We start from the raw sequence: 27,529 nt of genomic DNA on the forward strand, positions 1-27,529 counted from the left end.
TCCAGAAAGGTGTAAAGTTTATTAATATCTAAAAAAAGAAAAACCAGAAACAGCTACCGAATATGGGATAGTTCCTTATTTACAAGTTTTACTGCAGGAGGCACGTTTTAATCAGCATTTCAAATAATCCAAAGAGTACAATTTTTTTCTAGAAATATCAGTATTTCACTCTCCAGGTAGAAGACTATTGAAAACATTAAGTGTTTGCCTCAATTAGAAACAGACAAATACCTTTAAAAAATATAAAAAGGGTTACTGCTACTTAAACATGAATTTTCACAAAATTATTCTTATGCCTAATTCAGACAATCTGCTTAGAAAAGCTGGACTAAAAAAAAAAAACAGCAAGACATGAATATGTCCTCATGTAAGTACATGCTCTGAAGCGAGTGTGGAAAGAGCAGCGAGATCAGGGTTTCCAGAGCTTCAGGAGGCCGTCTTCGCTGTAGGTGGCAATCAGGTTCTGGTGCGGGTGGTGTGCGATGCCAATCACATCCTTCTCGTGCACCTGGAGCGGGGAAGGCACAGGGTTAGGGGCAAGCCTGGGACAAGCCGCTGCGGGGCCTCCAGGGCTGAAGGGCTGAGTGGAGCTTCTACTTCTCAGCAAAGGCACCGGGCCCACAGCAGCCTCACAGACGGCTGAACGAGCACAGCCGCCAGACTCGAACGAGGCTGTCACACTGCTGTTCCCAGTTCTGTGCTGTTTTTCAGGATGGATGAATAAAACTTTGTCCCAAATCACCTTTGCACTACAGCTGATGCTAGTTGTCATCTCCATTTTGGAAATCCTAGGCCGAGACAGTGGCTGAGACCACACAATTCCTTCAACTCAGCGACCCTGCATTGTCCAGGCCCCTCAGCTAGAGGACACGCTCCACCTCCGCTGGTTTTGTTCATGCCTTAGATCTGCACTGGAGGCTTCACAGGGAAGGTGGACCAAAAGTCACTCAAGAATAATGCCAGACAATTCTCTAACCCGGGTATGTAAATGATCTGTTACATGTTCACCGTACCACTTCTTCCTGGACACACAAGACTACATTTTCCCTGCCCCCCTTGCACTTGCACTGTGGCCAGTGATGAAATTCTAACCCAAAACAAATGAGGAACAAAGTAATATAAGCCACTTCCAGTTGTGGGTCTCTCAAACAGCCAGCACAGCCATCCAGCTCTCTCTTCTCCTCCCGAGATCTCGGAGGCCACATATCGCAAACGGCACAGCTAGAAGATGGGGAGGGCTCTCCAATTCCTATCACACTGTGACGTCCTAAGAAAGAAACTCGGATGGTGTTACCCAGAGATTTGGGAACTGTTTGATACAGAAGCTGGCTCTAATTACTCCTTGTACTGACTCTAGCGACACAGAGCTGCTTAAAAACATGACATCAGTCTGACAGGATAATGTTAAATAATCTGCCTTTGAAAGGAAATGGAGAGAACTAGCTGTTTCTGTCACTCTAGTACCCCGGGGAAGAGCCAGCTATCTCGCTGGCTAGATAGGCACATTCCCTTCCTTCTTTTCGGCCTTATGCACACCATCCTATCCACTTAAAGCTGCGGGCTCACTGAAGGATGACTTTTCCTGATAGAGCAGGTAATTCCATACAATTTTAGTGATAAAACTTGTACATTTTTATCCCGAGGTTCACCCTGACAGCAGGCAGTCTGGAAAAGGCTTCCTTCAGAGCTCAGAAAGACCCCAGCCCGAGGTCACTTCCCGGGAGGCCGGGTCGGAGGCACTCACCGTCAAGGTCCTCTCCAGCTTGCCCGTGACCGTGCTGAAGCAGTAGAGCACGAAGTCCTCCCCCACACAGTAGATCCACTCGCCGCGCGGCGACAGGGCACAGCACACAAAGTCACCGCCTTCTCTCTTCCCAGAGCTGAAGCTCCTGACGATCTGTGGCAGACCCCGGCCCGGGGCAAACACAGAACATCGGATCAGCAGCAGTCCTGGGGCAGCCGGCCAGACTCACATCTTCACGCTGTTACTCTGCATGCTGGTTCACTGTCACTTACAACTAGATGACCAATTCCATTCACCACATGCTAAACCCTCTTGCCTGGGCAACAGCTATCTAAAGTGAGTGGCAGACAGAAATTTAGAATTCCTAAGTTGCAAGTCCCCAAGCTTGCTCTTCAGTCTACAGAGCCATCTCACGCTGGAGCAAGCCCACTATCACACATACACCAAATTTCTAAATCAACACAGCACAGCGCCCACTGCTCTGTGGCTCCAGCACCCAGTTCCTCCTTCTAGTAGTTCCCGTGCAGGATGGACTCTGTCTCCAACACTTTGCTTGCTCTATTCTATACACCATTAAAATCATCATAAATCCAGGTCAGAGAAACCACTCTCAAAAGGTTAAAAGCTTGTGATTCCATTTAAATACCATTCTCAAAATGACAAACTTATAACGGAAAACAGCTGCAGTTGCCAGGGGCTTGGGGTGGGGGTTGCCTATAAAAGTGCAGTGTAAGGGAGTTTCTTTGGGGGCGACAGAACACTTCTGTATCCTGATCACAGGGATGGTTACATAAATCTGTACATGTGATAAAATTTCAGAGAACTTTTAACGTCTCACCTCAAAATGAATGCATGTAAAAACTGGTGAAATCCAAATAAACGTTTTATTTGAGTTAACAGTATTGTACCGATGTCAATTCCTGGTTTTGATAATTGTACTATGGTTATGTAAGATGTCATCATTGAAGGATGCAGGGGGAGGGTATACAGAAACACTCTGAACTGTTGTGTAACTTCTTTGGGAATCCAAAAAAATTTTTTTAATAAAAAGTTTTTTAAAAGTAAAGTAGAAAACTAGGAAGTGGGCAGCTATGGCTATTATGCAGCAGCCCAGCAGATACTGCAGACCAGCCATCTCAACCATATGTTCTTAACTACTGATTCATCAGGAACTCAAGCAGGGGCCAGCCCAGGGGCACAGCGATTAAGTGCGCACGTTCCGCTTTGGGCGGCCCGGGGTTCGCCGCTTCGGATCCTTGGGTGTGGATGTGGCACCGCTTGGCAAGCCATGCTGTGGTAGGCATCCCACATAAAGTAGAGGAAGATGGACATGGATGTTAGCTCAGGGCCACTCTTCTTCAGCAAAAAGAGGAGGATTGGTGGCAGATGTTAGCTCAGGGGTGATCTTCCTCAAAAAAAAAAAGGGACTCAAGCAATGGAGAGAGTCCCAAACACCAGCCCCTGGTCTTCTCCACGCTCAGCAGGATCCCTGAGTGCCCAGGCCAACACTGCAGTGGCATCACACCACTCTTCCAGGGCCTGAGACCTCAACTTTGATGCCCTTAATGTTCCTGGTGCTACAAAAGTGAGGCTCCTTGGGAACCATGTAGGTGTCTTAATTACAAAGACACTGTTGCTCTTCTCCTACAAGAGTTCCACCTTAGATCACGTGGTAGCTGGGAGATGTCCCAAGTTGGTAAGTCTGAGTGTATCTCCCTCACTCAGACAAGGGTTGTGAACTTAAAATCTTCAGTGGGGTTCTGAAGGCAGCTTAAAGACAGATCAGAGCCTCACTTATCCAAAGGATGCAAAAGAAAGAGCATGATATACAAACACCCTAGGGAAGGAGGTAACTTTTGAGACTCCAAAGAGATGTTTTGTAGACATATAATTTAAGTAAGTGTCTGAAAAACAAGTATGGTGTATATATTTTTTTGGAGTGGTGAACCCCTATTTGGTTACTGGAAGGGGCAGGGCCGAGACAGACTGATTCGAGAACAGCCCACAGGGCCCGTGCAAGGGCACCTTCTGAGCACTCACCTGCCCCTGCATGTTCATGATGACCACTGTGTTTGATCTGTTGCAAACCACAAAGTGCTCTGGGTTCTTAGGAAGCAGGATCACACTGTTGACAGTGATGTCTGTCCCTGCAGTGCTGCCCAGGGATTTAAAGGTATTTGAACATTCTGTCGTCTTCATGTTCCAGATCTACAACACGAAAATTTAAGACAAACATTTTGGGAGGTGTAACAATTTCTAAAGTTTTTGGGTTTAAAAAACTGAAAATGGGGTTACTAAAAGGATAAAACTGACTCAGAAAAAAAAGCTTCCTCCATGATTTTCACTCCAAATACCTAGTACTGTCATATACACAGTAAGCACCCATCATCTATTTGCTGGTTAATTGGTATAAACAAAATACAAGTCACAAAGCTAAACAATAAAAACTTTTTAAAATCTATGTTCTTTTCCTACAAAATTTTCCTTGGCTAAGGAGCCACCTAGCTTTAAGATTACCTATGTGTCAACACTGCTACTGTCATAAACAACCAAAAAGCTACCAAAATCCAATGGGGGCTTTTAGATTTACACACTTGGGACCCTCTCCTGAGACTGATGTGGTAGCTCTGGGGTGGGACACAGGCTTGTGCACTTTCAAAACACTCCACAAATGATCCTCATGTACAGCTTGTACTGAGAACCACAGAACAGAAGTCACAATGTTAACACACACATGAGGACGCCTGAAGTGGAAGCCACTTGTATTACCTCCCCCAGGCCAACATCTCTTCTGGTAAGAGTTCTCCCCAACTAGTGCTTTTCATCTTGCCCTTCTCAGTTGTTATGAATGAAGGGGTTAAATCAGACCTCACAGTTGTGGAAATCTGAGATGTGCTTAGAGAAGGGATGGACCAAATACTGCCTGGCATGGTTTGGACACGGCTCACTTCATGAGGAACACAAGCTTCAAAGGCATGGACTATGCTGTGTTTCTCCTGTGCCTTCGACAGAGCTTAGCACAAAACAGATGCTGAATAAACACCTACAAACTGGAGGAAACAGTTACCCGACTAGATGGCCCAGTGTTTACTTTCCTAATAAACACTGTCTCATCTGCCTCAATCTCCTCTCTAAAGCCCAGTTGCCCAGGAGAGAAATGAACATTTCAGGGATCAAGAATTCTAAGGGTTCTAGTGTTTTCCACCCAAAAGGTCAGTGAGATGCTTTGCCCCAATCATTGTAGAACCAAAAGAAAAGAGGCCTGAACAAGCCACTTCATGATGGCATTTTACACACTGTGAGGCCCAACAGAGCACAGTGGGCAAACCCCACAACTATGGTACTACGAGCTCTGTGTATTTCCCCACCCCCATCCCCAAGGAAGATTACACCTCCTACCTTCAGGTGTTTGGTTCAACTCCCAAGCCAGAACAAGCAATCTCAGAGGGTGGTCTGATTTTACGTTTCTGTGTTCAATCTTCAGGTCGTCTGCCACAGAGCACTTACTTACGTAAGGCAATTTAAAAGCAGGTCCAGAATGTAAATGGACTGCCTCAAAGATCTCCAGCAATTTTCTATTTGGATTTCCCATCGTTTCTAGGAAATGAGGCCCTCTCTTCAAATAACTAAATCTCTTAAGGTACTGAAGAGCCATTAGTTTCAGCTGAGAGCTGGGGGCACTAAGTATCTGAGAGACGACTCAGCTCTACTCGACGCCTCTCCTGCCCCTCTACAAACGCTGTTAGGAAGGCCTGAAAGGTGGGGACCAGGGTTGGGGTGGGGTGGGGAGGCTGTGCAACAAAAAACAGATCTATTTATTTGGCCATTAGCCCTTTGTGAATTTGACTGTTGCAGGTGGACCATACTTAGGGCAAGACAGAATTTAACTGCTGTAAACGGGGTTGACTTCAGTTTAGAACTCCATACCTTTCCTCTTTTCCTACACACGATAAAGTCTGTTTCGACTTGGTAGGTTTGAGATTTGAGGTCCCCAGGCCGATAGGAATTACTCAAGAATATTACTACTGCCATAGACTCACCTCATTATGGCTAAAAAGCTGGTGGAGGTTTACCCACCATAACTATCACCATTTTCACCACTGAAAACTCCTCAAAGGAGAAATAGTAAATAGTAAACAGAAATGGTAAATAGAAATTGTGGTTGTTAGTGCCATCAAGTCAATTCTGCCTCCTAGCGACCCAGTGGACAGCAGAGCAGAACCCTGCCTGGTCTCTCTGTGCCATCCTCTCACCTTCCGGTGCTACATCAGACAATGCTCCACCGCTATTCCTAGGGTTTTCATAGACAATTTTTCAGAAGTGGGTGGTCAGTTACCTTCTTCCTAGTCTGTCTTAGTCTGGAAGCTCTGCCGACACCTGTCCACCAACGGTGACCCTGCTGGTATTTAAAATACTGGTGGCATAGCTTTCAGCATCACAGCAACACGCAGCCGCCACAGTATGACAACCGACAGAGGGGAGGTGTGGTTCCCTGACTGGGAAATGAACCTGGGCCGCAGCAGAGAGAGTGTCGAAACTTAACCACTAGCCTACCATGGTTGGCCAAAATGGAAGAGACACCCCAAAATAAACCAGTAGCAAATACTTAACCTTTACAGTGCCATCCGAGGATGCACTAATAATATAATGTCCATCTTGCGTAAACGTTGCTTCGTTAACAAAGGAGGAATGACCACGAAATTCCTTCAGTGTTTTCCCAGATTTTAAACCATGAATTCTATCACAAATAAAAGGAAATGGAAAGAACAATTAAAACTCTTATATTATGGCTGAGACCAAGTGTTGAATGTATTTTGGATGAATTATAGAAGCTCATGTTATAATATTAAGTGAAGAAAGAAGGCTAGTCAGTTACATATGCAGTATTATTTTCATTATGTCAAACAATCAAACAAAACTAAAACAAAAGCTCTGCGCAGAGACTGGAAGAAAATACACCAGTAATACCACGAGGTTCTGTTCAGGGAGACTTCTAGGTCTCAGCTGGGTCCCAGGAATCTGTATTTGTAACACACCCTCTAAGACGCTTCTGATGCAGATGCGACCAGACCACACTTTGAAAAACATGAAACACTGCTATAATCCCTTTCTAATCTCTCTTCTGGGTACAGACTCAAATGGACAAAATAATAGCAATGAGTCAGCTGCACTTTAGGGAAATGAGGTCTCACAAACCCTCATTCTCCATAGAGGAGCATCCTGGTGAAAGCATAAGGAATCACCAGTACTTCCCCCTGGGGCTTCATCATCTCAAATCCAAGGGAGGGCAGTTTGGGGATTCTTACTTACCTAATTGTCTGGTCAAAAGAGGCACTCAGGATCTGACTGCTATCCTTAGAAAAGCTGAGACAGGTGACACCTTTACTGTGTGCCCTTTCAAATCTCCTTAAACACTGTCCACTCTGAATCTTCCATACCTTTATTAAAAAAAAAATTGCAAAAACTTGTAAGTAGAGTGTCTCACTCTAGCCCACAAAGCCAAGCAAGATGCAGTGCTCACTAATGTACTAAAAGAGCATTAAAAATGCATGCTAATAGCTGAGTATGACGTCTGGTTCACGTAGTACAATGATAACTTGAATCCTTAGAAACTCAAACCTTTTTCCTAGTAAATTATTAAAACAAAAGTTTAGACTCTAAATTCACTCAGCAGAGACCATTTCTGTATTTTATCGAGCACAGGGCGTTTTACCAGCAATTAAATACAAGCCACAGATAATGAGCTGGAGATCATCCCATTCCCTAAAAACCAAAGTACGAAACATCATACAAGGTGAGCCGCGGGGTCCAGCAGGAAGGGCAGGAGCAGATCTAGACTGACGTCCCAGATCTATCACTCACCAACTGTGTGACCTTAAACAAATGATTGGACCTCCCTAGGCAGAGTTATTATTAGCAAGAGTTATTATTAACAAGAAAAAGTAAAGTGATGAGCATAAAGTTGATGATCAAGAAAAAGTAGCTGCTGAGTATCACATGTAGGACACTACCTCATTACAGAACTCCCCAAACATCTACAAACAAGAGTCCATGCCTCTCATCCACACCTTGATTTTTCCATCTTGGGCCCCAGTTGCTAACATTTCTGTATCTCTGCTGAAGCACATGCAGAGGACAGCATCGTCCATCATCATAAAGTTGTCCTGTGCCTGGTACTTAAGATCCTAAAGGAAACAATGATAAGCAGGTATCAAAATAACACAAGTCACCCCAGGCCTCTACAAACTCACTAACAGCAGGACAAGGGACTGTGCCCACCCCAAAGCTCCAAAGCAAACAGAAGCACTGTGCACACACGTTCCTAATGAACAACTGAGAAGGCTGGGAAGAAGTAATTTTACACAATTCAAATCAATATTGTGAAAAATGCAACAGAATACTCTTCATCTTTGCTTATTGATCTTTTCTAAGCAAAATTTCCCTACAGTTTCATACCATACATCTTTAATAAACTTGTAAGATTTTTAGGGGTACGATATGTGAGAAACTAATGCTTTTTCCAAATTGTCAACCACTTTTTGTAAAACCATGCATTGACTCAACTATTTGTGATTTTTTTTTAACATCTGTATTGTTCAAATTGAAGTATCTTTATTTTTTCCTAATTTTAAAGTGAGACTGCTTCATGGTTTAAAAAAAAGCAAACTATAAAGAAATACATAAAGTAGAAAGTGAAAATCACTCATAAATCCACTACTCATGGAGTGCAATTTAGTGCTCTATGATAAAGATTACCTTTTAAATCAGTGAATAGTCAATAAATAGCTACTTGGGAAAAAAATTAAGTTGTATCTACACCAACTTTATCCCCCTAAGCAAATTCCAGATGGATCCAAAATGAAACATAAAAGTACTGGAAGAAACTGTGGGAGAAAAGATGGATAAATACTATGATACAAAAAGTTTTCAAGTCTATCTATAAAGCAAAATCATAAAAGTCAAAAGACAAAACTGAAAAATGCTCGCAATACATATTACAAAGGTTGATTTCCTCAAACTATCAAGAGCTCCCACAAATCAATAAGAAACTATTCAAAAGAAAAATGGGCAAAGGATATGAACAAACTTCACAGAATAGGAAATATTGGTGGTTTTTCACAACTTCACTCATAATAGCAGAAACACAATTAGTACCACAATTAGGTTAGATTGGAAACAACAAGTAGTTGCTTACATATACACAGAATATTCCAAGAAGGTTACATAAGAAACTGGTAACCCTGGCTGGACCAAAGAAAGGAACTGAGCAGCTGAGGGACAAGGGGTGGAGCAAGACTCTTTACTGAATAATTTTGCTATTTTATAAGACGTATCAGAGGTATATATTACCCATTCAAAAAATAAATTTAAATTGTAAAACCAGATAATTAAACAATAATAGATAATTCTCGTACTAGAAAAGTTAATTTTTAAAAATACTTTACCTTCCTGATTTTTCCAGTCGTAAAGTTCCATACTTCAATGAATCCATCAACAGACCCAGTGACCAGATACTGACCATCTGGAGAAAATCGAGCACACTCCACATGTGATTTCTGACCAAACTGTTTCAAATGAAACAATGAAACAGATGCATTTTTATCTAGTGGCCTTAAAACAATTCCCACTTTAACTTTTTGAAAAACCTTGCCCTAGCATAAAGTCATAGGTAGCCCATCTTATGGAGAATTAGAGGGCCGTGTCTGTCCTGGGACATAGGGAGATGGTGGATATATTTTCTCTGACTGGTTTTATGTCTAGGCTCTCAGTTGAAACTAGTTTTTTTTTCATGTGAAGTGGATATTTCCAAAGAAAAGCAAAAAAACTATTTTACCATGGGACTTAGAACAAACACTCCTGTTAACTCAAACAGTAAGTTTTTCCCAGAATCAGCCACTGGTAGCATAACTTTCACACTCAACTTAATACGGCATACGTTCCTGCTGTGCATCTGGGGAAAAAATTCATTTCTTCAAAATAAATGTCTGTTTTCCTGCACTATTTTGTAAATGAGTTTTGCATCACTCTTTCTTTTCATGACCTTCATGTAGTCAAGTGATAAGGTGTGGCTGACTAACTCTAGGAGAACCAGTGCACTAGTGAAAGCTGCCTGGGAAATGTATCCTGAGCATTTACCAGCCATGACGCTTCCAAAAACAGATGAGCAAACTACAGAACATTAGACAGATGAGAACAGAGAAAAGCTCTATTATGAATTCCACTTTAAATGTAAAAAAAGGAAAGTGTTGATAACAAAAAATCGTAGCCCAGCAGCACAATTATAATGGATCTCTGTCTCAAAGCTTCAGCCAGGGTAAATAAAGGTGCTGCTCAAAAATATCTTTACAGGGGCTGGCCCGTAGATGCAGTGGTTATGTTCCCACCTTCTGCTTCTCTGTGGCCTGGGGTTTGCCAGTTTGCATCCCGGGTGTGGACATGGCACTGCTTGGCAAAAAGCCATGCTGTGGTAGGCATCCCACATATAAAGTAGAGGAAGACGGGCATGGATGTTAGCTCAGGGCCAGTCTTCCTCAGCAAAAAGATGGGGATTGGCAGTAGTTAGCTCAGGGCTAATCTTCCTCAAAAAAAAAAAAAAAAACACCAAAACTTTACATGCAAATCAGAACATATAATCTAGAAAAAACAAATTCAAAACACTAAGGCAAAGTCAAAGATTTGAGAAATATTTTAAAATCCATTAAGTTCAATCAGAGCACAAACTCAGAGAGAAACTGCAATATAAAGGAGATGCCCACGGAGCAAATATGCTTGTAATTCTGGGAAGTGCAGCTATTAGTGAATGTGCTGTTTCCTAGAAAAGTCTCAGATTTCAAAAAAAGAAACAAGAACCAGTCAAAAGACGATGAAACGATTTTCCTCAAACACCACACAAGCCCACTTTACAATGCATGCTTGGCACTCTGCCTGACATGTAAAGGGACACACACAAATGTTGAACAGGACAAATATATAGAAAGCTCATAGTAAGTCCCAGGCTTAACCACAGAGCTCCCTAACCATTCTTCCCAATGCAGGCTCCCTGGGAGGAAGAGAAGGGCAGACGACCGGCCAGACCTCAACTGTATGTGCACTTAGTTATACATCCGAGGTGAGCTACTGCCAGGCCACAGGAGGAGCCCAGCGGTCACCAGCAGCAACCCTGAATGTCGTCAGAGCAGGAGAATGAGATCTGCTCCCCAACCCAAGCTCCTGGCACAGGGCCTGGCTGAGCAGGCACATGTTCAGTCCTCAACAAATGAGGACCGACCGACTGGTGTCTAAGGATCCTACCTTAATATGCCTGCTCAGCTGTGTAGGAAACTTTTCTTCTTCCACATCTTTGACAGCTGCTTTGCCTCGGAACAAATCTATGGTCATGCCAGGAGGAAGCAAGCCCTGGTGCTGCTGCCACTTCAGTGCCTATGAGAAAAGAAATGTACAGTAATCCACTTGGGTGCTTTTAAGATCTGGTCCTGATCGCTCAGACAAAGCCAGGCCTGAAATGATGAGGTTCATGGGAAACTGTGAGCCATCCAGACCCAACCATCTCTGGCCAGTCAAACAGAGCATAATCTGTGCTACTCTGTGTGCCCTAGGAACGCAGGCTGGTCTAGGGTAGAAGGGGACTCTGAGAGCCAACAGTCCATCTTTCCACACCCATTTTCTCATAAGTGTGACTTTTATTATAAACAAAATTTGGAAAACAGAAACCTCCCATAGTTCTTACATTCAAACACAGCCACTGCTGGCATTTTCTATATTACCTTCTAGTATTTTTCGCATTACATACGTGTTTAATTAATGTCGCTATAATTATACTATGTGTAAAAGTTTATATTTTCTTATTTTAACCTATCATCAGGTCATGCTTTGACATGACTACCATTCTGACAGTTGCAAATATATCTTATTTAGCGGATATTTAACAGTTTATTTAATTAATACTTTAATGGGACACGTACACTGCTTCCAATTTTTCACTCATGTAAGTAATGCTACAATGAACATCTTTGGACATAAGGCTTTTTCTAGTTTCTATATCTCTCCCCACCAGAATAGATTCCTAGAAAAGGAATTATCGAATTCAAAAAAGAAGGTGAATGGTTAAGGTTCTTTACATATACTGCAAAACTGTTTTCCCAAAAAGTTGCAACTTCAACAGCATTCACAACTACGTTATGGGAAGTGGAAAATCATGGACTTTGGAGACAGAGAGTCCTAGGATAGACCATTTACAAACTGTTATTTTGACCCTCAAATTTCAACACCTAAGAAAAGTCAGGAAAAAAGCCTAATTCCTAGAGCTGCTGAAAGGATAAACCAAAATGACACGTTAAGTCTGTGCAACCGGCACATGATGAATGTGAACTCCTTTCCCTTTGTTGTATCAAGAAAACTTCAACAACTTTGGATACCCTTTAAAAACTTTGCTAATTTAGTGATGGAAAGTTATGCCCTGCTTTAGTCAGTTCTCTGATTAATGACTTTGAGCTTTTCTCCATGTTTATTAACTGGATATATTCCCTCTTCTGTTCACTGTTTATTCATGTTCTTTGCTTATCTATTGTAATCTTACTATTTTTCTTATCAACTTGTGAGCTTTTAATGTCATCAAGGTGTTTGTTGTTTACGTTTGCTGAAAATAATTTTTTCCAATCTGCCTATTTTGATTATAGTTTTATAGGTTTTTTTTAAATCCTAAGTTAAATTCTTAAGTGATTAAATTTGTTGATTTTTACCTTGGTGTTTACGCCCTCATCACAGAAGTCCTTCTCTATCAAGAGATTTGATATGTTATATTATCTTTTAGTTTTTCTATTTTCGTAACATAAGTAACTTTCAATCTATGTGAAATTACGCTGTATAAAATATGAGAGAAGGCTCTGATCTGACCTTTCCCTCCACTCTAAAGCAAGGACCCAACACCATACGCTGAATAACTCTTCCCTGCTCCTAGGTTTTGTGGCATGCCATTATCTATTAAATCCATATAAATAGTGGATCAATTTCTTGCACTGTTGTTGCACTGGTTGCAGTAGATATTCTTGTGCCGAGTACCAAAATGATTCAATCAACGAGCCTTCATTAAATGCTTCAACATTTTTAGGGCTGGTATGTTCTCAATATTCTTCCTTTTCAAAATGTCTTTGATGAATATATTTCCAAGTTTATTTCGCCAGATGAACACTAGAATTCTTTGTGAAATAATTCTAATTGTATTGTGATCTTTATTATAACTGCCTTAAATCTAAGAAGGTCAGTCTTATCCAAGAAAATCACTATTTCACCACTTACTCAAATCTTTTCTCTTGTAAGTACTGAAGGGTATTTCCCTTTTTAAAAGTGGAAATCATCTATTTCCCACAAAATTTAGTGCTAGAATTTTTATATTGTATGCTGTTGCTATAAACGAGAGCTCTTTTTTTCACTGAATTTTCTAACCGGCCACTGCTAATATATAGGAATGTAATCAATTTTTGTGTATTTTATATCTGGCAATGTTACCAAACTTTTAAATTATTTCTATGATTATTAGAATTGAAATATTTAATGTTTCTACATATTATTAATTTTATTTCTTTCCAAAATTCATGTTACTTATTTTTCATGTTTTACTATGACGACCAGAGAACATGTACCTGCTCAGGACCTCTCTCCAATCAATGTGTACTCTCTGCTGACTCTCTACCCTCAGTCTATTAACAGTTTCAAATCACTCCCATCTTTAAAAGCAAAAAATACCCTCTTGCCCTCTGTTCTGTAGCTACTACTGCCCACTCCCCTCCCCGCTATCTCCTTCAACAACCAAGCTTCATGAGCCATCCACTCACTGTCTTCACTTCTCAGTTAATTCACTCCTAACTCACTGCAATGTGTCTTCTGTCCCACCTTTCCACTGCAAGTGCATCTCAGATAGCGCAATGGCCAAAACCAGACTCCTTTCTGACCCTCAACTTCCCATGTTCTCTGTTGCTCTCGACCTTGATGACCACCTGTCTTCCTGAAACTGCTCTCTTGGCTTTTCTAACTCTATTCTCTGAGCTTCCCTTTTTATCTCTCTGGCTGTTCCTTTCTCTGTTCATCCTGTTGACTTTAAGTGTTCCCTATGGCTTCCTTCTCAAATGTTTACTTTTCTTATTCTACTTGCTTTCCCTGGGTAATCATACTTACATCCATGGAATCAAGCACTACTGTAATTTCCAAATCTATAGCTCTAGCCAAAACCTCACGGTTGAGGTTCAGATCCACAAATCCCAGTGCGTATACTAGACATCTCCACTTGTGCATCTCAGAGATCTTCAATATTAGTACAGCCAAAACTGACCATCCGCCCCACCCTAGTCTCTACCTCTCAACAAATCGCAACAAATCTGCCCTTCTCCTTGTATTCTTTCCTAAGTCACCCAAGCCAGAAACATAAAAGGGCAACCCAGAGTCAAAACCTCACTTACTCTGCACAGCTAACCAATTAAACAGGGAGGAACACGTGCGTTTATTTCCACTCTCTAGAAACTCCACTAAAGTGACGATAATAAAGGAATAAAAAAGGCACATGCCCAAAAAGACAAAGAGAATGGAAGGAGAGATGGCAGCAGAAGAGAAATGTTAGTTAAATTTCAGAAGCTGAAAAGTGAACGCACCAGTGGCAACCAAGAACAGAAAAACGAAACCTAATTATACAAGGTGCGGATGAGGAAGCCACAGGAAGCCAGCCACAGCACCCTGCAAATTCCAAAGAGGGTTAGGAATTGGAGGTACCACATACCACTCAAGGACAAGGCACGGCATGAGGCAATGATAAACTCCATATAAAGAGCAGTTAGCTCCCAGGACCTCTTTCAACGCCATGCACCACGTGACTGCCTTGCCCCAGCCTCAAGAGAAGTCAGGTGGTTTACGTTCTGGAAAGGTTGAGATCCTGGGCTCTGGAAAACAAGGCAGAGCTGAGGAAGAAGGGCGCCAGTGAGACGCCACAATGAAAACAGGAGATCCAGTGCAAACTGGTCTGCTAAACGGTGAGATCTCTCTACCCTTCACCCCCACCAGTATCCTCCCACCTCTGGCTCCAGGACACAGTTTATACCTCCCCCAGGCCAGAAACTAGAGGACTACTCTCTGGGAAAGCTAATCAGTCCAAGAAAATATATCTATAGCTATGACACAAGAGGATCCTCAGCCAGTCATTCCAGGCTGAATTCTATCAGTTCCCCAGCTCCTCCTTCCATCCCAACCCCACAGTGAGTTTCCAAACAGCTTTTCAGCGTTTCACTCTTACATACAAACCGATAGCCAGGGATCACGACATGTCTGAGCAAAGTTTCCAGACATGGGCACCAAGACAAATGGGCAAAAAAAGGAAATCAGAGAAAAAAAGGGCCAATGTAGGGAGCAAAATAAAGCTTTAAAAACTTGACCAACAAGAGAAAAATAAGAGATATTGCATACACAAGTAAGATCTCAAAAATTTACCTCCATGTACCTTTTTCTCAGGAAGTTACTAGAAGTACTCCATCAAAACAACGGTCTAAACTATGAAAAGAAGGAAAACATGGATCTAAAAAATATGACCCAACACAAGAGGCAAAGAATTCCCAGAACGAAGATGAAAGAAGTCCCAGAACAGTAACTGTGCAGCAAGCCAAGAGAACCAGTCCTGGCAGAAATGAGGGAAGGGCCTCAGAGAGGGTATCAGCAAGAGGGAAAAAAGGGACTTTTTACAGTTGTCAGAAAGATTCAGGCTGAATCAGCAAGTGGTAAAAAGCTAGGCAAAATTTTTAAAAATTAAGAATTATCACAAGGAATCATAAAAATTATGTAAGAAATTAAATGTAATTATTTTTGGCTATGAGCAATATGTATGTAAAGAAAATAATATAAATACTGAACTGATTTAACCAAGAGTTGTGATATAACTATACTGAAAATCTGGAGGAAGAAGAAGAATGTGTGCATGTTCTGGGGAGTAGATATGAGATAATTCATCTTCCACTAAAGAAAGTCAATAGCTGGGCCAGCCCTGGTAGGCTAGTGGTTAAGTCTGGGGCACTCTGCTTTGGTGGCCCAGGTTCAGTTCCCAGGCGCAGACCTATACCACTCGTCTGTCAGTGGTCATGCTGTGGCAGCAGCTCACATACAGAAAGAGGAAGACTGGCAGTGGATGTTAGCTCAGGGCAAATCTTCCTCTACAAGAAAAATAAAGTCAAAAGCTAATGTCTAAGAAGAAAAAAAAAAAGTCAAGATATAACAGTATAAGCATGATATTTAGCTACGGAGGTAACTGTCAGGAGAGTCAGAATGACTGCAAACAGTAAGAATCAGGTGGAGAAGGACAGATCCAACTATTTTTCACCATAAGCCCTGAAGTACTAAACTATGCACATCTATTACTTTAATAAAAAGTAAATTAAGAAAGAAGCAGCTTAATTTTAAATCTCAGAATCACTGCAAACCTGTAACAAATAGCTTTTTGGTCCTTTTGCAAATGCAGATTTAGTGCAAAGAGGCTATTTACATCTCTATCAATGGCCTGTACCCTGCGCTACTTATAAAAATATCTATTACAGTCATGCGCCGCATAATCACACTTCAGTCAACGATGGACCATGTATTCGACAGTGGTTCCATGAGATTAGCACCACACAGCCCAGGTGTGTAGTAGGCTGTACCATCTAGGTTTGTTCACAAGCTGCCAGGCAATATAGGAAATGCTTTGAGCACACTACCTCATTTAATTCTTACTACACCACCATGATGAGTAAATGGGATCAAAAAAGTTAGGTAACATGGCCAAGAGCACAGAGCTGGTAAGTGAGAGAGCTTGGATTCTAACTAGAGTAAACATCTGTTCCAATTTGCCGGGGACAGTGTCCTGGCATGATGATCAACAGTGCCCCCAAGCGATCCAGAGGGAAGGATAAAGTCTATGGTCACCCTAAAGCTAACGGACTCGAGAGCTCACGTTCTTCAGCACTCATCCATACTGACTCTAGACGAGAGGGGCATGGCACTGCTGTGGGTACAAGCAGCTCTATAGGTAATCCCCAACTCTTAGGATGCCCGATTTCTTCAGTGTATACCGACAGTTTATATCCAGGAAACAGAACCAGAGTTAGGGTGATTTCAGTTCCACGGATTTTAATTACCTGTCCCAGCAATGCCATGAGACGAGATGGAGGCACCACACTGACTTCCCCAGCTAAGGCCTGGGCAATTGCTGCTCTTCTCTTTTCTTTGCTACTTCCATCTGGGTATGCCTAAAAAAGGAGAGGGGGGCAGCATCATTTCCAAGAAGCAGCTACAAGATAAGAGTGTGCTTATTTAAAAAAACCAACAGTAACCAAGCAGAAACATTCAAAAAGGAAAACATGAAAAGAAACTATCCATTTAAACAGGGGATTAATTAAATCAATCTGTTTATTAAAAACAACCTCCCAATTCTACCCACTTGCATTTCAAAAGTATGAGCTGTGAGAGAACTGAGGTCAGCCAAGCCACACTGCTATTTCTGAAAAGGGCCCAAGTAAATCACGTCAAAGCCAGAGTTGTTTTTCCACATTTTGAAAAACCTGCAGAGCCAAGGATTCTTTTATGTGCTTTGGTAATTTCAGTCAAATGACTCCCAGCTCAGAAGCTCTTCACCACCTCAAACGTAAACCCTGTCCTGGTAATCTAAACGCCTTTCCTTTACACTCACGGTTTCTGAGTTTATTCTAACTTCCCATTATGTAGTGCCTAGTAAACTCTTCCTCCTCAGATCTAGACAAGCCTCTAGTAAAACACTGGGGGAGAAAGAACGAAAGTCCATATATAATAAGGTTGTGGAGGAATCAAAGAGTATCAGTCCCCATACTCCACCAGTAAGCATCGTCAGCTGAGAAGGAAAAGCACAAGCTTTTAAGAACTGAAAGAACTGGGAGGAAACTGCAGTTGTCAGGGGCAAGGGACACAGGTCCAGGGGCAGGCCAGCAGTCAGGCAGCACTCAGGGCCAGGTAAGTACTGGGCTAAGGTGGGAATGACCTCAGAATAAATGTTCTGCTTCTTTACTAATCAACACACAACCCTCTAAAATGGGGTGTGTGGGGGAGGGAAGGCCCTCAAATACTCAGAAAACAGAAGAAGATTATTCTCTTTAACGTATGCAAATTTCAACCAACAAAAAAACCCAGGAAAGCATCATTCTCAAAAATTAAATCAAAATCAAAAAAGTATCCAATAAAATGGTAAAAAAAGATCACGTTATTGCATGTTCTCAAAATTAACAAGTTTATTTTCATTACCACAGTCATACCTCACGAGGATCAAAATAAGACCTGGCCAGGAGGTTCTCCAGATGAATGTAGCGCTCTGGCTGCGTTTGTTTTAACATGATCATGGGGTCAGTCTGTCTCAGAAGAGACCGGGCAGCACCCAATTCACGGAGCTCTATCAGTTCCAGAACAACCTGGATAAATGAAAGAGGAGGGCTGTTTCAACGCATTCTCTTAGTAATATTTCTTTTTTCAATATAATTTCTGACACAGAAATGGCCTGCCAAAGTGATTTTTTTTTTTTTTGAGGAAGATTAGCTCTGGGGTAACATCTGCTGCCAATCCTCCTCTTTTTGCTGAGGAAGACTGGCCCTGAGCTAACATCCGTGCCCATCTTCCTCTACTTTATATGTGGGATGCCTACCACAGCATGCCTTGCCAAGCGGTGCCATGTCCTCACCCAGGATCCAAACCCATGAACCCCAGGCCGCCAAAGCTGAACGTGCACACTTAACTGCTGCATGACTGCGCCAGCCCCCAGTGATTTCCACTATTGGGAAATGCTCCTTCTCCTTTTCACAAGGAATTTCAGGTGGACGACTAAGGTAATTACAAGTAATAATTTCCATCCTTCATTTTTATCTACCAATCTCCTTTTCTCTCAGGCCTCTTGTTCAGAATACAGATGCTGAATAAAACTAAAGATGAGTATATCTCCATGGGGTCCAGAGAAACCTTTCTCCAGTTAACAAAATTCTCCTTAGGGTAATACTAAACTCATGTGGATTGTAAAGAAACCAACCAACTTCCCTAATTTTTAATTTTTTTTGGTGAGGAAGATTGGCCCTGAGCTAACATCTGTTGCCAATCCTCCTCTTTTAGCTGAGGAAGACTGTCACTGAGGTAACATCTGTGCAATCTTCCTCCACTTTATGTGGGACGCCGCCACAGCATGGCTTGACGAGCAGTGCTAGGTCTGCGCGCAGGGTTCCGAACCCGTGAACCCCAGGCAGCCAAAGCAGAGTGCACAAACTTAATCACTATGCCACAGGGCCAGCCCCCAACTTCCCTATTTTTACTTCAAACAACTCTACATTCTTATTTCCAGAGTGTCCACTCCGTTCTGTTGTATAATAAATACTCTGTATGATCTTTGTCTTGGTTTCCTGGCAAGGACCTTCTAAAACCCCTGGAACTTCCCCAGTGATAGGCATATCTTTATTATTCATGAGCCCCCGGCATCGCACCTGAGTTAGTGCTAAGGCGACGGCTCGGGACAGGGGCCAGTTACCAGAAAGACCAACCATGTGATTAGAAAGTTGATGCTTTGAGCCAGCCCAACCTCCCAAGAGGGCCGGGCAGGGAGCTGGAGACGGAATGAAACCCCCAACAAAACCTCACTGGAGCTCCCAGGTTGGTGAATACTTTAATGTGCCAGGTGAGAGACACACCCTGATTCCACAGGGAGAGGGCACTGGAAGCTCTGGTTCAGGACCCTCCTGGCCCTCACCCAAATGCGTCTTCATTTAGCTGATCCTGATCTGTACCCTGATAATAAAGCTGTGATCCTTAGTACAGCGCCTTCCTGAGTTCCATGTCATTCTAGTGAATTATCAAATCCGAAGGGGTCGTGGGGACTCCTGAATTCGCAGCCAGTTGCTCAGAAGTGCAGCTGGTGTCTGAAGTAAAGGCAGTCCTGTGGAGGCCTGAGCCCTTGACTTGCAGAGTCTGCACTAACTCTGGGTAGTTAGTGCCAGGACTAAATTGCAGCCTGCTAGCTGGTGACAGAAAAGTTGGTGTTAGAATAGTTCATTTAATGATCATTTAAGAAATAACTTCAACTTGGGAAAATCTTGGCTTTTCCAAGAAGAGAAAAAAATACAAAGCAGCTCTGGAGCCTTGACAGCTAAGTCTGCAGGGCTGCTCCAGCCCTCTGGTGCCTGAAGGGATGCTCACTGAGGCTTCCGGGTCAGGGGCCCATAGTACACCAACCACGGGGAGCAGCACCACCTCCACTCTTACCTGTTCATAGAGGTCAATGAGGGTTTTGTCTGGCAATTTCAGAGACTGGATAGCCTGCAAAACAGTATCCCAATGGCCACTATTAATGTCGGCCACAAAACTCTCAATGCTGTCCACAGTATTCAGAGATACAGTAGTCTCTTCCTGTAAGGTGGCTAAAGCCCGATGGAGACTGTTCTCTTTCAGGTACTGCATGATGAGACGGATCACACTGAAAGGAGAAAACAAGTCATTTGGCACAGGGATCTTCACTCACCAAAGAGGCCACAAAGTAAAGCCCATTCACTCCAGCTTACTTCTCCTACGCAACCACCCTCCTCACACCACCGACTTCCCATTCATTATCAGGTGAGTAAAACTTCCCAAAAACTCAGAATCTAAGTTACAAGGGACCTTGGGGATCATCCAGTCATACGTCCATCTCAGAAACAGAAGTGGGGTTCAGAGAGGGGAAATAATTTGCCTAACGTCTCACGGTCAGCTTGAAAGGGATTTGGTACCAAGGTGACTCTCCTACTTGCAAGGCCAAGGACCTTTGTGTTATGCCAAGTCCCTTATTACCTCATACGATTATACTGTTGCGCACTTCAGTGAAATATTTTAAACCTAGTATAGTCATTGACACAGAATACTCCAAATGATCGCAGGATGATTTGACCCTTTTTTTTTTTTTAAAGATTTTTTTCCTTTCTCTCCCCAAAGACCCCCCGGTACACAGTTGTGGATTTTTAGTTGTGAGTCCTTCTAGTTGTGTTATGCGGAACGCCGCCTCAGCATGGCTTGATGAGCGGTGCTGTGTCCGCGCCCAGGATCCGAACCGGCGAAACCCCTGGCCGCCAAAGCGCAGCACACAAACATAACCACTTGGCCACAGGGCGGCCTCTGATCCATTTTTTTTAATTTATTTTTTTCGCTAAAGATCGGCACCTGAGCTAACATCTGTTGCCAATCTTTGGGTTTTTTCCTTCTTCTCCCCAAAGCCTGCCAGTACATAGTTGTATTTCTAGTTGTAGGTTCTGGCTCTGCTATGTGGGATGCCACCTCAGCATGGCGTGATGAGCAGTGCCACATCCATGCCCAGGATCGGAACCATGAAATCCTGGGCCACCAAAGCAGAGCACGCAAATTTAACCACTCGGCCCAGGGCCAGCCCCAATTTCGTCCATTTTTAAAGTGACAACCAAAAAATATAAATTGAGATTTTCTTAACGGGGCTTGCTGAACACAAATAAGTAGGGCTATACTGTATGTAAAAGCAAAATAAAACTATATGTTCTCATTGCAAAAATAACACCTACCCACTGCCTTTATTACTTAATTTTCAGGACAAGTGAAATAAAGACATTGTGGATTCACCTTCCCAGGGAAAAAGGGACCCACATAATTCCCAAATATTGATAGAATAAGCAACCATTTTCAACATGTGACAGAAAACTTATAAGTTATTTATAAACATATATAGTCAAAATTTCTTGATCTTGGGCTTAATGTCAAGAGGTGTGGTGGAGAATCTATTCACACAGACTGTAAACGTTCACTGCACAATGCCGTAATACGGTTTCCTCCTCTTTCCTTAAATGTACATGTGTGGCTCACACTGCATTTCTGTCAGACGGTGCCAGTACAGAGGGTCAGGCTGTCCTGGTTGCAAGAGATTTCAGATTGGAATTTAGTCAATTCCCTTTCCCGGGGAAGAAACAGTAATCAAAAAACAATAACCAGGGGGCTGGCCCTGTGGCCGAGTGGTTAAGTTCGTGCGCTCCGCTTCGGCAGCCCAGGGTTTCACCGGTTCGGATCCTGGGCATGGACATGGCACCGCTCATCAGGCCATGCTGAGGTGGCGTCCCACATGCCACAACTAGAAGGACTCATAACGAAAAACACACAAGGATGTACCGGGGGCACTTTGGGGAGAAAAAGGAAAAATAAAATCTTTTTTTAAAAAACCCAAAACAATAACCAATGGTTATTATGCGTTTATTTCATATGAGGTACTGTTCTAAGCATTTTAGACATATTGATTCATTTACTCCTCAAAATAACCCTATGAGGTAGCTATCACTATTATGTCCATTTTACAGACGAGGATTTGACCAAGTAACAGAGATAAGTGGAAAAATGAAGATTCAAGTTGGCAGTGTGGCTCTTGAGCACACGTTCCTCACAGGAAAGCCAACAACCTCTTAAAAACTCCTGCAGGGGGGCCAGCCCGCTGGTGCAGCAGTTAAGTTTGCACGTTCCGCTTCGGCAGCCCAGGGTTTGCTGGTTCGGATCCAGGGTGCGGACCTACGCACCACTTGGCAAGCCATGCTGTGGCAGGCAACCCACATACGAAGTAGAGGAAGACAGATGGGCATGGATGTTACCTCAGGGCCCAGTCTTCCTCAGCGGGAGAAAAAAAAAAAAACAGGAGGATTGGCAGCAGATGTTAACTCAGGGCTAATCTTCCAAAAAGAAAACTCCTGCAGAAGGGAACTGATTTCTGTACTCTGTAGGCTCTTCCCTCATGGCCCCTTTAAGACAGCCAGGCTTAGATCCCTGCTAATCTAGTACCATACTATCTTCCATTGCATACTTCCATTTACACTCCCCAAATGAGACACCCTCCCTGCAAAGACCTCATATTTGACACAGCCAGAAAAAAAAATGTAATACATAAAGAGCTAAAAGCTTCTGAGATAGGCTGAGATCTGAATCAGTTCCATCACTTACTAACTGTGACCTTGGGCAAGTCAGTTAACATCTCTGTGCCTGTTTCCTCATTGGTTAACAAAAATACCTTCCCTGTAGGGTTGGTGAAGTGGGTTGACTATACTGCTTATAGTGTGATCAGCAGAGAAAATACTTAGTAAATAGTAGCTTTATTGATAACAAAAAACATGCAGCAGGCCAAGGGTGGGAGAACGGTCAGTGTCTGTTGTTATTCAGACCCCAAAGTGCGGCATCCTTTCCAACTCCTGCCCTGACTGTCTTCTTCATCTCCAGCACTATCACCCTTCTTTGCTTTATTTTCTGCACAACACTCAGCAACACTTGTTAAGCCTCATTATCTCACTTATTTTTTTGTCTGTCGTTTGCCTTCCCCAATCACAGAATACTTTCTACAGGAGCAAGGACTGTGTCTGTTTTGTTCACTACTGTATCCCCAGCGTCTAGAACAGTCCATAGTAGACTTCAATATTTGTTGAATAACAACACTTCACCTCCTCCTGTGGCAGGTCTTCAGGACGAGTCCTCTCCCTCAGTTGCACTCAAACGTTACGTCTGCCCATTTAATTAGTAAGTGTTGGCAAGGGCAAGGTGGAGGGTGGTGTCCTAGAGAAGTTCACTAAAGCCCTTCCTCAGTCACTCACTAGCCCCCCCTCTCCCACAAACCTATCCTTCTTCTGGCCCAATCTCCAGATTCCGGCTTTCCTTTGTAGCTACGCGGAGCTCACAGACTAACCAAAATTCGGCGCCAGCTAAAACAGCTAGTCGTCCACTCATTCCAAAGGCAGTAACGGAGCCTCTACAGTGTGCTAGGCACCGGACTATAACGAAAAGGAGCCCCCAGGCGCCTACACGGGCTGGCAGGGTGGGCCGACAGAGACAATACGGGCTAAGTGCTGGGCAGAAGGAAGAAAGCAGAGGGGCCGTGTAAGCAGAGAGGAGGAAACGAAGCCCACTGCCTGAGGGCGCGGGGAGAGAAGGCAGGCTCCGAGCACAGGCGCCCCGGGCCTGGAGTCCAGAGCGGGTGGGTGACGCGCTCGGTCACAGCGCGCGCCGGCAGGCGGCGAGAGCTGGCACTCAGGGCTTCAAGGGGCGTCCTCCCCGCGCCCCGCGCCTCCCACGGGGCTTTGGGCTTCTGGTCCGCCACTAGCCCGCGGGGCCGCCTCCGAGCAGCCAGATCCAAGAAGCTTCTCTGTGGACGAGGCAATAGCCCTCCACGCCCCGGCCTCCAGGAGGCCTCCCCCTGGGCCCCTTCCACGCCCCCTACCCTCCCGGCCCCGCCACTCTGCGAACACTCGCCACCGCAGGACTCACTCCGAGGACTCGATTTCGATCGACATCGCGTTATCTCCCCGGGCTCAAGCCCCGCTCCTCTCTCAGGCCCAGAAGCGCAACACACCAACGACACCTCCGGCGGCCGCCTTACGTCACTTCCGCCGGACTCCCGACGCCCGCTCTAAGGCGGCGTGCACGGAAGGGGCGTGGCCGACGTGAGGGGCGGAGCCTCGAGGGGCTGTCGGAGGTGGAGAATACACGCCTGCTCTGAAGTCTCCAGTCTCCTTGGAGGAGATTTCTGTTTAGAGGCGGTGGTTTAGAAATTTTGCTTTTATTTGGTGCAGTTAGTTGATTAGACTTAAGGATAGGATTGAAATTTCAATACCTGACTGGGAGATTAATACGTTCGAAACCAATAGGCCACTAGCCCACATTGGCAGGAAGAATTCGTTGAGTTTAAAGAAGTAAATTCGTAAAAGACTGAAGCCAAAACACAGTTTAATACATCTAATTATGAAGTTTGGGACCCAGTTAGGATTTGCATACACACTTCTTGGAAAGAGCTAAATTACTTGTCTCATTTCCAGCTAACTATTTAGTTGAAAAGGGTTTCGCAGCGGTGCTTCGGTTCCTGGAAAAACGATGATACCGAATGCAAATGTGTGCAGGGGGATTTGAGACTCCTTTTAAAAGACTTTAAACTATACATTGTTAAATGAGACAAGTGAAATGTCGAGTTATCAATGAATTTGATAAAGGCTATTTTAAAACATTGTAATGTCATTCAATATTAATTTTTAAAATATTTGCAGCACAGTGATAAGAAATCTATGTTGTGAAAATTTCATATTGAAATTATTTATTCGGAGATTTCCTCTTGGCTCTCAATCTCATCTGATATGTCCCCAAAAGTCTGCCACACAACTTCTCTGTAGCTTCTCAAAGATTGCTTCTTTTTTTCAAATCTTTTTCTATTCCACATCAACTCTTAAAGGTCGTGGTCTCCAAGATCTCAAAGGTCTTAGGGGTCTAAATGTTTGCTCCAACATGAGTGAGATATCTAGATGGGTGTATGATTTCTGAGATATTCTTTCACGATCCCATCCCATGACATAATATAGAAAATTATTACATCTTCCTTGAAAAGAACACTTAGCTCATTTTCAACAGTAGCATATGCCTTCATCTTCTCTACCTAGTACTTATCATGTTATTCTTACTTCACTTAAGGTTACTTCTGTCTATCACTTATACGAATAAGTCTCCTCTATAGTTACTTAACATTAGGTTTTATTCTAGTGTCCACCACACGTCTGCTTTCATTTTGAATGGAATGGCTTCTCTTCTTACAACTCCTATTATTTTTTTAAATTGAGGTAACATCGGTTTATAACATTATATAAATTTCAGGTGTACATCATTATACTTTGATTTCTGTGTAGATTACATCATGTTCACCACCCAAAGACTAATTACCATCCATCACCACACACATGCGCTTAAGCACCCCTTTTGCCCTCTTCCCTCCCTGCTTTCCCTCTGGTAACCACCAATCCAATCTCTGTCTCTATATGTTTCTTTGTTGTTGTCTTTGTTTTCTATTTATGAGTGAGATCACATGGTATTTGACTTTCTCCCTTTGACTTACTTCACTTAGCATAATACCCTCAAGGTCCATCACTATTGTCACAAATGGCAAGAGTCCATCTTTTTATGGCTGAGTAGTATTCCATTGTGTATACATGCCACATCTTCTTTATCCATTCATCCCTTGGTGGGCACCTAGGTTGCCTCCGAGTCTTGGTTATTGTGAATAATGCTGCAATGAACACAGGGGTGCACATATCTTTATGCATTCGTGTTTTCGTGTTCTTTGGACAAATTCTCAGCAGTGGAATAGCTGGATCATATGGTAGTTGTGACTCCTATTAAATAAAAACTTGTTCAGGGGCATGGGGGTGGACCCAGGGGGTGAGGAGGAGCACTTGTGTGGTGACAGACAAGAAATATGTACAACTGAAATTTCACAACAATGTAAACTGTTATGAACTCAATAAAAATAAAATAAATAAAAACTTGTCCATTATACATAGATGCAAGCATCTCATTGCGTCATGATGTCTTTAGTAATAATGCCCAAGGATTTAAATATTGAAATACATATTACTATATTTTATAAAATTAATTTCTTTTTATTTTTCCTATATGTGAGGTATTACATTTTTTTTCATTTTCTGTGTGAATAGATTATATTACTTATGATTCTCAGGATACCAAAGAGAATGTTACAAAATATTTGGGGAGCCTTGAGCCTAACAGTACAGAGAACGTGTGGGGAAGAGCTCCATCAGAAATGATTCCAACATAATGACTCCAATCTCTTATTAACTTCTTTCTTTTTTTAACCCTAGCAAGACATTTTATTTATTTATTTTTTCCTTCTTCTTCTCCCCAAAGCCCCCCAGTACATAGTTGTATGTTCTAGTTGTGAGTGCCTCTGGTTTTGCTATGTGGGACGCCACCTCACCATGGCTCGATGAGTGGTGCCACGTCCACACCCAGCATCCGAACTGGCAAAACCCTGGGCCACTGAAGCAGAGTGCAGGAACTTAACCACTTGGCCATGGGGAAGTTTGTCACAGATGTTAGTTCAAGGCAGATCTTCTTCAGCAAAAAAATAATTAAAAATTTAAAAAAATACCTTGGGATAAAGAAATATTTATGTGAAGTGCAGCAATTCCTTTGGTTTCACTTCAGTTTCTTTTTATTCAATCAATTACAGGTACAATTAAATTGATTACTTTTTCTCTAAAAAACAGTGTGTATTATATTCTTCTATTTTATGAAGGCACAGGTCCACAATTCCTTACCTGCAATTCTGAAATCTAAAAAGCTGTGGAAATTAAAGGTATTTTATAAGCCTTTTAGCAGCAAAATCTGTCCTGAATTTAAGGGAGGCTATTTGCAGTCTTTCAAACATCTCTTAGTGTGAATATTCATATGCAGAGATGTTAATATATTTAATTATGGAGTACTGCCTAGATCCTACTGGGAGATATTATAAGATATACAGCATATATACCTTATTATCTCACCAAAATCTAAAGAATTCCAAATTCCAAAACATGTCTAGCCTCAAGATTTTCAGAAAAAGTGTCATAAGCCTGTTCTATCCATCCATCGATCTAGTCTGCTGTTGTTTGTGTATGGAAAGGCTCCTTGGGTGACAGTCACGTAACATCATGTGTGTGAGAGGATTTGGACTAACATTTTATTCTCTTCAGTTTTCTGCATCATTTAAATTTTTTTCATAAGCATATAAAAATAAAACCTTTTTTAAAAATTTCAAGAGGAAAAGTTACAGTACTTAAAGGTGCAAATATCAGTTATCTGAAAAATTAATTGATGTGAAAAAATTCAACCTCTGGTCATTCTAATTTCAGAGGAAAAAAATTGCCTCTAAACTAAAGAAACAAAGACGTGTGAGGCGAGGGTCGGGGCTGGGGTGGGTGTAAACTGTGTCCTATCTGC

At 42.7% G+C, this 27,529-nt stretch overlaps 1 protein-coding gene across 3 annotated transcripts; it reads right to left on the reverse strand.

Moving 5' to 3' along the window:
• On the reverse strand, positions 1 to 24,215 carry SMU1 (SMU1 DNA replication regulator and spliceosomal factor). 3 transcript variants are annotated; one of them, XR_011531655.1, is made up of 12 exons: positions 24,038 to 24,191; positions 20,015 to 20,225; positions 18,034 to 18,186; positions 16,888 to 16,998; positions 11,036 to 11,164; positions 9,190 to 9,309; positions 7,813 to 7,929; positions 7,055 to 7,182; positions 6,356 to 6,482; positions 3,785 to 3,952; positions 1,745 to 2,075; positions 1 to 508 (listed from the first exon to the last, which is right to left on the reverse strand). XR_011531655.1 is itself a non-coding variant. In XM_008526358.2 (12 exons), exons 1-12 carry the CDS (start codon positions 24,061 to 24,063, stop codon positions 410 to 412), a joined length of 1,542 nt encoding a protein of 513 aa, XP_008524580.1. In that variant the 5' UTR covers positions 24,064 to 24,215; the 3' UTR covers positions 1 to 409. The 3 variants fall into 3 exon arrangements, 2 of the variants coding, with proteins under 2 accessions (XP_008524580.1, XP_070446357.1); XM_008526358.2 differs by having other exon boundaries at positions 1,745 to 1,897; positions 24,038 to 24,215; XM_070590256.1 differs by having other exon boundaries at positions 1 to 1,267; positions 1,745 to 1,897.
• Positions 24,216 to 27,529: the final 3,314 nt, after the last annotated feature.

The sequence above is a fragment of the Equus przewalskii genome, chromosome 22, assembly GCF_037783145.1.
Source record: "Equus przewalskii isolate Varuska chromosome 22, EquPr2, whole genome shotgun sequence".
NCBI lineage: Eukaryota > Metazoa > Chordata > Mammalia > Perissodactyla > Equidae > Equus > Equus przewalskii.